The sequence below is a fragment of the Perognathus longimembris genome, chromosome 2 (assembly GCF_023159225.1).
Source record: "Perognathus longimembris pacificus isolate PPM17 chromosome 2, ASM2315922v1, whole genome shotgun sequence".
Taxonomy (NCBI): domain Eukaryota; kingdom Metazoa; phylum Chordata; class Mammalia; order Rodentia; family Heteromyidae; genus Perognathus; species Perognathus longimembris.
In genome coordinates this window covers 25,403,331-25,414,256 of record NC_063162.1, presented here as the reverse complement: position 1 = coordinate 25,414,256, position 10,926 = coordinate 25,403,331, and the positions used below count along the sequence as shown (strand labels likewise).

Here is a 10,926-nt window from a genome sequence, read left to right as displayed (position 1 = left end):
ACTCAGGAAGCTAACAACTAAGGATGGCTGTTCAAGGCCAGCCTCAGGCAAGAATGTCCACAAGACTCTTATCTCCAATAAACTTCCCCCACAAAACAAGAAAAAATGAACAGGAAATGGAGCTGTGGCTCAAGTAGTAGAGCTCTAGTCTTGAGCAAAAAAGCTCAGAGACAGCACCTGGGCCTAGAGTTCAAGCCCTAGGCCCACCACAAACAAAAATCTTTATGAACAATATTTCTTCCAAATACCACAGAAAAATCTCTTAAGAGCGACAAAAAACTCAATTCCACCATCTAGTGGAGAATAAGGGAAGTTGGCTGGTGATAAGATATGCTTCCATCTCATTTTAAGGGATGGTTAATCTTTTATATCATATTCATCCTTTCCTCCACCACTCAGAATACTATTAAGTACATCCAAACTCGGTACTTTTGTTCAGCTGACAGTACACCAGTCAAACAGTGTGGCCTTTTGAGAACTGCTTATTTACTTATTGTATTCAAATGCTGGGGATTGAATTTAGGGCCTAGGGGCACTTCCCTTACTTTTTTCTGCTTAAGGTTGGTGCTTTATCGCTGGAGCCACAGCTCCACTTCTGGCTTTTTGGTGGAAAACTTCTTGTACTTTTTCTGCTAGGGCTGGCTTTCAACCTTAATCCTGAGATCTCAGCCTCCAGAGTAGCTAGGATTACAGGTATGAGTCACCATCCTCCTTCCCCTAAAGGAACTGGTTTTTAATTTCTGGCTTTCAGAGGGGAGTAAGGGGACAAAGGTGCCTTCCACTCAGACAATTTAAGTCACTCTTACCCAATCAGCTTTTAGGATTTGAAATGCCACTCCCTCATTCCACAAGTATTGGGTTCTAAAAACTACCACCACAGTCTTAGGAAAAATGTAAATTGATACATCAGTGAGATTGGTCAAATATTTAAGGACTTTAAAATTTAAATATTAAAGCCTGCAGGCGAAGACCTTAAATTCCAAAGGTGGGAAAGAGGCTGGGTCTCCAGGTTCCTGTCTCTCGCTCGTTGTTCGTTTCCCGGGATGCTTTTCTTTTTTGATTTTTAAACTTTCTCACCTTCCCCACCTTCCCTTTTCCCCTTTAATTCTCCCAGACTTTTCCTTCTCCCCCCCCCCCAAGAAAAATCAAGGAATTATTAAGAACAGCCTTCTGTGGACTGGTAGCTCCCAGTGCCAGGTAGTTTAATTATAACATGAGGTGGAATAATTATTTCGAGTCCTTCCCTGGAATCCGAAATTAGGGCATTTCTCAACAGTCTGCTGTTGTACTCCTGAGCTTCCTTTCGAAATCCATGCTCACTTTAGCACAATTTTTGAATCTGTTTTGGGATTTTTTTTTTCACCCGTGATTAGCCTTACTAGTTGAAACCTCTCATTGCAACAAGAAACTTTCCGATCTCCATTTTTGCGGGGCTTACAAAAATTGGCTGTCTTCTAAAAATTTAGGAGTACCTGTTTGCAAACCTTAGGGCTCTTGTACGTCTACTTAATCTTATTTTTGCTTCTTTAAACCAGGCTCCCGAGGCAGGAGCAGTTTCGACCGGAAAGTTGGAGGCGGCGGTGACACGGAACTCGCAACAGTTGGTGCGGAGCGACAGGCAGGTGGGGAAGTGATAAATGGGGCCTGTGGAAACACAAAAGCCCCGGGGAGGGAAGGGGCAGCCGTGGCCTTGGGGGACCGAGCCGGGGCGGCGCGGGGCGGTCTCCGGGCGGGAGAAGGCGCCGTCCCGGGCAGGCTGCCGGCGGCGGGGGACGCGGCCAAGGATCCTGAGGCACCGCGGGCCCCGTGACGAGGCTCGGCTGGACTCGGGCCACCCCGGGGCCACCTCGAGGTGAGGCCAGGCCTGCCCCCGCGCCGCCCCCGGCGGGAGGCGCGACGCCCAGGCCGCGGGTGCGTGCGCGGCCCCGGGCGACGCGGCTGGGCGTGCGCGAAGCCGCGGCGGAGGCTGGGCCGGGCGGGCGGCAGAAGATGGCGAGGGTGTGTAGGCGGCAGCAATGTTCCGTTGAGAGACGCGGCTTTCGGCAAGAACTGGACTCGTGGCGCCACAAGCTCATTCACCGTGTAGGTGAGACCGTCCCGTCTCCCTCCCCTCCCCACAGTTTTCCTCCGGCCGCCGCTGACTGGCGGGCTGCCTCGCCGCCCGCCGCCCCGGGACGAGGGAGGGAGCGGGGCAGAGGCTGTGCTTCTCCGGCCCGCGCGCCCTCTTGGGTCGGCTCCCTCCCCCACCCCCCGGAGCGCGAGTGCGCACGAGCGCGCGCGACCTCCGGCGGGCCTGGCGCTCGGCTCCGCGGTCCCCTCCCCTCGCGCCTCCCGGGGCGGGCTCTCGGCGCGCGCGCGCCCTTCCCTCCCTTCCCTTCCCCTAGCCGGGCGCCGGCGGCGGCTCATTGTGGAGGCTGGTCCCGCACGCCGCCGCTGTTCCGGGTGTCCCGAGGGCTGGGCAGCGCGGCGCCGCGGCCGCTCTCCTTCCGCACCCTTCCCCCACGCCGGCGGCGCGCCCGGTCCCCGCGGGCACGCGCGGCGGGCGGCGCGCCCGGCTCTCGGGCGTGTGCGAGGCGTGAGGTGGAGATGGGGGCGGAGGGAGCCGGAGCTGTCACAGGCCCCGCGTCCTCCTGACCGAGCCAAGTGGGGTGTCATGGCCGCGGGGGGCGGCGGCGGCGGCCGGGGAGTTAGTCCTGGACCCACGGGTCGGTGTGTGCGGATTTGTGTTCGGTGTTCCCGCGGCGGGGGAGGAGTGGGTGAGACCGAGTGCGCCCGCGGGGCTGGGCGGGGAGACGGGGGTGGGGGGGTCGTCCCGGTTCCCTCCGGGATTGGTCGGTGGTGCCGCCTCCCGGACCCGGGTCGCCACGGGGCGGCGTGTTCGCCGGTGGCCGGCGGGGAGTGCGGACGGGGACGCCCGGGAGGGGCCGGGCCGGGCGGCCGAGCTGCGCCTCTCACACTGTTTTGTCTGTTTTTTGTTTTTGTTGTTTTTTTTTTTTTCTCTCCCAAGGTCCCGTTTCTCTCTGTGCGGCGGCCGACGGGACCATAAGGGCTTAACTCATATATTTAACCCCCCTCCGAAAAGTAAGTGGCCCGTGTGGTGTCTCCGCGCTGCCCGCCGCCCCCTAGCTCCGGTCCATCCCTGTGTCTGCCCCTCCTGTCCTCAGCATTGTTATTTCCTCATCTTTGCTTTGCTTTGCTTTGCTGCTGCTGCTGCTGCTGCCTCTACCGCCGATATGTGAGGAAATGCCCTCTTGTCGTCCTCGGTCCCCGTGTCCCCCCCCCCCCCACGCCCAGTCCTCGGGGAGGTCCAGAATTCCAGCCCGCCCCTCATCCCCGGCAAGAACCAGGTCTCCCCTCTAGAACCCGGGAGATTCTCCCCCGGTTCGCTTTGGGCCCCCTCTTCCCCGCTTTCCCGACGGGGTTTTTCGTTAGTAGGAATTATGCAAATCTTGCTTTCTGGTGTCCATTCAGCGGCAATTTCATGCGGTGAGAAGTTCTCTTTGTTGTGCGAGGGGGAGAACAGACACTGATTTAATAGACATATCTGTTGGGGGGGGGAAGGGTGGAGGGGGTGTGGAGAGGCTCAGTTTGGAAGAATTACCGCACTTGGTTAGGTTAGTCTTTGTGTTTGAGCCTTTTAGCTTGACAGGAGGGTCCGTCCTTTTTACCGAGTCCGACCAGAGATGTGTTCTATAGTAGATTAAACAGCAAAACCGAAACTTTAAACAAGTGAAAGAGTAAGGTAGCCTTTCTTTAGAGAATATACGCTTTTCTGTTTTTGAAGTGTTTTTCTTTTCGAAAATGGGTAATGTGAATTTATTAAGGGTTTATTTAGACTAACACCCAAAATAATGCAAGCTGTAAGGTATCTGTTATCACTTCGGTTGTTCAGAGGTTAAAAGTACATTTTAAGAATGTGTAAATAGTGAAGGCATAGGTAGTTTTATTGGGGGGGGGCTATGATTTTTGTGTTATGAGAATATACGTTAAAATTTTATCCAGCCAATCCAAGCCCAGCTCTATTCTTCAGGAAATAGCCTTTTGGCTCTCAGCTATCATTTGCTCTGTCTCTGCTTGTTTTATTCTTTCAAGCCTGTCAAAATGTTGCCTTGGCTTAAGCATTTTTTACCATCATAAGACAGTATATGTAAGAAATCTTGACAACATGAAATTAATGCACTTTCAGAATGGTTGGTTAATGTAAAAGGCTGAAATTCTTTTGAGTAATTTTTACATCTTGTAGTGTTCACTTAGTTATTGGTTTTGTTCAGTAGGATTTTTTAAATCATTACTGTAAAGCTGATGTACAGAGGGGTTTACAGTTACATAAGTCAGGTAAAGAGTACATTTCTCAGTATCACCCCTTCCCTCACTCCTAGTTTTTCTCTTACCACAAGGGCTTTTTTGTTTTTAAGATTATAAAATCTTGGTTAGATCCCCCCCCCCCCCCTTGCAGGTTGAACTCAGGGCCTGGCCGCCCTGAGCCTCTTTGTACTTGAGGCTAGTACTCTACTACTTGGGCCACAGCGCCACTTCCTGCTTTTTCTGAGTAGTTTATTGGAGATAAGACTTTCTGCTCTGGCTTGCTTTGAAGGCAGTCCTCAAATCTCAGCCTCCCAAGTAGCTAGAATTATAGGTGTGAGCCAGGAGTGCCTCCCTTAGATTCCTTAATCTTAAATTAATATTGTCTTAGTTTGGACAGCTTTAACAAGTTGTTTACCTTATGATTCTGTTTGCTTTAAAATCCTTCTACCTCTCTTACCTTTTTTATTTATTTTTATGGCCTGAGGCAGGATTCAAACTCAGTACCTGATGCTTTCACTCACTGGCTAGTGTTCTATTACTCTTTTTTTTTTGCCAGTCCTGGGCCTTGGACTCATGGCCTGAGCACTGTCCCTGGCTTCTTTTTGCTCAAGGCTAGGACTCTGACACTTGAGCCACAGCGCCACTTCTGGCCGTTTTCTATGTCTATATATGTGGTGCTGGGGAATCGAACCCAGAGCTTCATGGCAAGCACTCTTGCCACTAGGCCACAATCCCAGCCCTCTTCTATCACTCTTTATCAACTGAACCCTGCCTCCAAGCCCCTCTTTCCCTTTTAAAGTCAGCCACTGCTAGCATTTGTAGTTATTCCTGCTTGGTAAGGTGTATTTTTGTTTGTTTTTTGTTGTTGTTTTGTTTTGGTCTGTGTATGGCTGGAACTCTGGGCTTGGGCTCTCTGTTCTTGAGGTCTTTTGCTCTACTACTTTGAGCCACAGCATCACTTCTGGTTTTCTGGTAGTTAATTGGAGATAAAAGTCTCAAAGACCTGGGCGGGCTTTGAACAAGAATACTCAGATCTCAGCTACCTGAGTAGCTAGGATTTACAGGCATGAGCCACCAGCACCCGGCTGAACAAGAATACTCAGATCTCAGCAAGTTTTTTTTTTTAATTAATAGCTAATAAAATTCATATGTAACTATATTTCAGTTGAGTATCAAACCTTAAAACTTTTTGTGAGGAACATTTTGATCTGGTGACCAGTTTTTTTTTTTTTTGTTTCTTGTTTGTTTTTAGTATAATGTTATTGTTATAAAGGTAATATATAGGACTGCAGTTCCATAAGTCAGGTAAAATACATTTCTTTTTGGACATTGTCATCTCTTCCTTCGTTCTTTTCCAGCTTTTCCCTCCCTTTCTCACCCACAAGTTGTATAGTTCATTTTCAGTTTTAGTTCCAAATTTCTACTTTCTGGGTAAAGTTCAGAAGGTTTTAGAGTCCAGAGTACAGTAGTATTTTAATTTGAACAGTAATTAGTATCTATTGGTAGTCTCTCACCTGAAATCATTTGTCTCTCATTTCCTCTTTATTAAATGTAATTTTGTTCTTGAAGGGGATAGTGCTAAGTCAATCAGTTGTAATGGCAGGAAGTTTTTTGGTTTTTTGGGTGTTTTTTTTTTTTTTTTTTTTTTTGCTGGTGTTGGGGCTTGAACTCTGGGCTTGGGTGCTGTCCTTGGGCTCTTTTTGCTCAAGTCTAGTGCTCTGCCACTTGAGCCAGAGCGCCACTTCCGGCCTTTTCTGTTTACGTGAAGCTGAGGGGTCGAACCTAGGGCTTCATGCATGCTAGGCAAGTATTCTGCCAGTGAGCCACAGTACCAGCCCCGCAAGTTCATATTTTAAAAGGCTGACAACTGTCATTAATAGAGTCCACGAGGAAACAGTGTTGTTTCCTTCTGCTAGATGTAATAATTCTGTTTTTTGTTTTTGTTTTTTGTCGTGGGCCTTGAACTTGGGGCCTGGACATTGTCCATGAGCTCTTTTGCTCAAGCCACAGTGCCACTTCTAGATTTCTGGTGGTTAATTGAAGAATAAGAGTCACAGACTTTCTGCCTGGGTTGGCCTTTATACCTCAGTCCTCAGATCTCAGCCTCCTGAGTAGCTAAGACTACAGGTGTGAACCATCAGCGCCCAGCCTAATAATTCTTTGTTCTTTGCTTTGTTTTTGCACCAGTCCTGGGTTTAACTCAGGGCCTGAGCACTGTCCCTGGCTTCTTTTTGCTCAAGGCTAGCACTCTACCACTTGAGTCACAGTGCCACTTCTGGCTTTTTCTGCTTATGTGGTGCTGAGGAATTGAACCCAGGGCTTCATGCATGCTAGGCAAGCACTCTACCAATAAGCCACATTCCCAGCCCCTAATAATTCTTTTTATAGGATTGTTTCTCATCAGTCTTCTGTTTGAATCTCTTGGCTGATTATTTTAATGCTGTAGGATTGCTTAATTTTTAACTGATAGCTAACTCTTAGTATTTAGATTAAAAATGAATTCTAGGGTTGGGAATGTGGCTTAATGGTAGAATACTTGCCTAGCCTGCATGTAGCCCTGGGTTCAATTCCTCAATACCACATAGACAGAAAAAGCTGGAAGTGGCACTGTGGCTCAAGTGGTAGAGTGTTAGCCTTGAGCAAAAGAAGCTCAAGGACAATGACCAGGCCCTAAATTCACGCTCCATGACTGGCAAAATAAATAAATAGAAAATTAATCCTAAGTCATTCCCCTAAATCAAGTTTTCTCATCTTGTGATATGGGGAGTGGGGGTGGGGCGTGCAAGGTGATTATGGTAATGGTGGAATATAAGTTATTGGTTCCATACTTAAGTTTTGTTGAGTTAGGAATTAGTATAGGTTGAATATCCCTTATTCAAGATTCTTGGGATCAAGAGTGTTTTAGATTTCGATGTTTTTAGATTTCAAAATGTTTGCCAAGATTTTACTGGTTGAGCAGTTGTTAATCTAAAAGTCTGAAATGCACAGTGCTCCAAGTTCCAAACTGCTCTAAATATTTTGGATTTGAAAATGCTCAGCCTCTTGGGTTCAGTAGTTATGAACAACGTGGATATTTGGTTTCTCAGTCAATAATACTCTGATTATTAAGAGGTCTTCCAAGACTAGTATGACTGTCTGGATTCCAGGAAGATCTAGGCTCTCTGCTGCCTGGTGTGATATAACCTACTACTTGGCTGTACCAAAACCTTATTTTATTCTCAAGAAGCTCTTTCCAATGTGGTGAAAGTTGTGATTTGTTATTTTTTAAAGAGGGTGGGGAAGGGGTAACAGGATGAATCTGACTTTAATTTTTTAATGAGTATTATTATTAAGGTGTTATACAGATGGATTACCATTTCATAAGTTAGGTAATGAATCTGACTTTCTAAATCACTGATTCCATCAATGTGCTTATATAACTGGAGCAATTTCAGAACACATTTGAATAATTCCAGTATTTAGCTATAATGGGGCTACATAAGATGGTCTGGAATATTCTGCATAGAACTGGTTATTTGTTTTTTTCTGGGAACTGAGTACTTGCATAGGTACTGAGTTAGTGCTGCATTGAGGAAATAAAGGGTGATTTTTATTTTTGTGCGTGAACTCTAGGTCTTATGTTCTCACTTGGCTTTTTTGTTTTCAAGGATGCCACTTTATCACAGCTCCTTTTCTGGCCTTTTGCTGGTTAATTGGAGGTAGTATCACAGACTTTTGCAGAGGGGATTTTAACTCTTGATCTTCAGATGATTCTCAGATTTCAGCCTCCTGAGTAGGTAGGATTATAAAAGTGAGCCACTGTGCCTCACAGTCCTCTGGGCCTTCTGCCAGGCATTGTGGGCAAAGCTATTAGGAAAATTTCCCTTGTCTTCTGTAAGAAATAGAAGTTCTTAGAGAAAACAAATGTATTCAGTTATTGTACAAGGCAAAATGTGTCATATAATAGTGCAAGTAAGTGCTAGGGGTATTTAGAAGTGAAAGTGTTTCTTGAGATGGTGAAAAAAGGCTTTATGAAGAGGGTGTTAGATTTCTGCTTTATTTTGATTAATATGCATGAAATTCATTGAAGAGATTCATGAAGAAATGGGAGCAAAAGTGGAAAAGATGAGTTATTTATTTAAATTGCAATTCATGATTACTATAGGATATACATTTGTGGTATTAGCTGGGCTACTATGGCTCACACCTATAATCCTAGCCTACTCAGGAGGCTGAGATCTGAGAATCATGGTTCAAAGCCAGCCTGGGCAGGAAAGCCCATGAGACTAATCTCTAATTAACCACCAGGAAGTTGGAAGTGGTGCTGTGATTCAAAGTGGTAGAGCACTAGCCTTGAACAAAAAGAACTCCAGAATAGCATCCAGGCCCTGAGTTCAAACCCATGATGGACAAAAAAAAAAGCACCCCCCCCCCCAAATTAGTAGCATATTCACTCTTTGAATACCTTTAGAACTGACCGATTTTCTTATGTAAGATTTGGATTGGGCTGGGCCCTGGTGGCTCATGCCTGTAATCCTTGCTACTCAAGGAAGTTGAGATCTGAAGATTGCAGTTCAAAGCCAGCCTGGGCAGGAAAGTCTGTGAGAATCTTATCTCCAATTAGCCATCAAAAATGGATGTGGTACTGTGGCGCAAAGTGGTAGAGTACTAGCCTTGAGCAAAAGAGCTCAGGAACAGTGCTTAAGCCTCGAGTTCAAACCCCCTGACTGACCAAAAACCAAAAAAAAGAGAGTTGGAATGGGTATTTGGTTATTTGAAAACAGTAGAAAATATTTGCTATCAAGTGTTGACAACTAAGTGTATTAAATAACAAGATTAGTTTTCTTCTCTGGTTTATACATTGTCTCTGGAAGCCTAGCGGAGGGTTTGATTTGTTTTGATTTATCTCTCCACCTCTCAGTTCTTACTTCCTTTATGTCCATCTGTTGTGTGGAATCTGAGTTTGTGATATAGACACAAATAAAGCTGTTATATTTTGGTAGTTTACAGAAAAAACATTGCTCAGTACAAATGATCTATCTGCAAATATTTAAAAACTATTTTACCACTCTATGCACTTGTACATTGCTTTGGGTAAAATTCCATTATAAATGGATAGCTTATTTTACTGACCATCTAATATACAGGAAGTATTCCAGTACAGTGGTCCATGTCTTTTTTTTTTAATTTAAAACTGACTCACAAGCCATAAAATTGACCTTTTGAAATTCAATGGTTTTTAGTTGTGCATATATCATTACTAATTCCAGAACATTTTCATTATCTAGAAAGAAACTCCAGAATCATTGGCAGTAATTTCCTTTCCTTCCTGTAACCCAGTTCTTTACAACCACTAACCGTTTTGTTTCTATAGACTTGTCAAGTCTGGATATTTCATATAAAAATGAAATAATATAGTCTATGGCCTTTTAGATCTGGATTCTTTCACTTAGTGAATTGTTTTTAAGGTTTATCTAGGTTGCAACTCATATCGACAGTTTTGTTCCTTTTTTTTTTTTGCCAGTCCTGGGGCTTGGACTCAGGACCTGAGCAACTGTCCCTGGCTTCTTTTTGCTCAAGGCTAGCACTCTACTTCTTGAGCCACAGTGCCACTTCAGCTTTTTCTGTTTATGTGGTGCAGAGGAATTGAACCCAGGGCTTCATGCATGCAAGGGGAGCACTCTACCGCTAGGCCACATTCCCAGCTCCAGTTTTGTTCCTTTTATAGCTAAAATAACGGTGCATTGTGGTAACATACATTGTAAAGAGTTTTGTAAATCTATACATGAGTTGGTAGACATTTGTCTCTACTTTTTGGTTATTATATGCAATGATTTTTATGAACATTTGCGTATAGGTTTTTGTATGGATCTTTGTTTTTAGTTCTCTTGAGTAATACATATAGGATGGAATTACTGGATTACATGTTAACTTTGTTTTAATTTTTTGAGGAACTACTAAGTTGTTTTTCAAAGAGGTCGTAGAATTTTACATTCTTTTCAGCAGTGTTTTAGGCTTCAATTTCAGCATATCTTTTCCAACATCGTGTGTGTGTACATGCTGACACAGGTATATATGTTGGTATTGGTGTTTGAACCTAGAGCTTCTGGATCTTGCTAGGCTTTTTCATTTATAATTTGTGCTCTACTCTAACACTTGAGCCATGCTTGCAGTTTACAAGTTTGGCCAGTTATTTGGAGATAGAATCTCACAAAATTTTCTGCCCTGGCTCGCTTCAAACTGAAATCTTCAAGTCTCAGCTTCTCGAGTAGTAGCTAGGATTACAGGTATGAGCCACTGGTGCCCAGTACCTTTTTAAAATCATATTCCCAGCCCCCCCACCCCCAATACCTTTTTTTTTTGGCCAGTCCTGGGGCTTGGACTCAGGGTCTGAGCACTGTCCCTGGCTTCTTTTTGCTCTAGGCTAGCCCTCTGCCGCTTGAGCCACAGCGCCACTTCTGGCCATTTTCTGTATATGTGGTGCTGGGGAATTGAACCCAGGGCCTCATGTATACGAGGCAAGCATTCTTGCCAGTAGGCCATATCTCCAGCCCCCTAATACCTTTTTTAATGCCTTACTTTTTATTATTCGAAAAAGGTTGTACAAAGGATTTTCAATTTAACATATCTAGTAGAGTTACC

At 45.3% G+C, this 10,926-nt stretch overlaps 1 protein-coding gene across 17 annotated transcripts in view; it reads left to right on the top strand.

Moving 5' to 3' along the window:
- The first annotated feature begins 1,961 nt into the window (after window positions 1-1,961).
- Lcor (ligand dependent nuclear receptor corepressor) overlaps window positions 1,962-10,926 on the top strand; it is an 80,268-nt gene continuing 71,303 nt past the window's right edge. For 3 of the 17 annotated variants that reach the window (XM_048338568.1, XM_048338557.1, XM_048338562.1), the window contains exons 1-2: window positions 1,962-2,086; window positions 3,008-3,081. Coding sequence is in view for 3 of the 17 variants with exons in the window: in XM_048338556.1 (XP_048194513.1) it covers window positions 1,990-2,086 (97 nt within the window). In the remaining 14 variants the exon portion in view is untranslated. Of the gene's footprint in view, window positions 2,087-2,411; window positions 2,757-3,007; window positions 3,082-10,926 lie in introns of those variants that run through there. The other 14 variants (XM_048338558.1, XM_048338569.1, XM_048338556.1 and 11 more) reach the window with 12 other exon arrangements.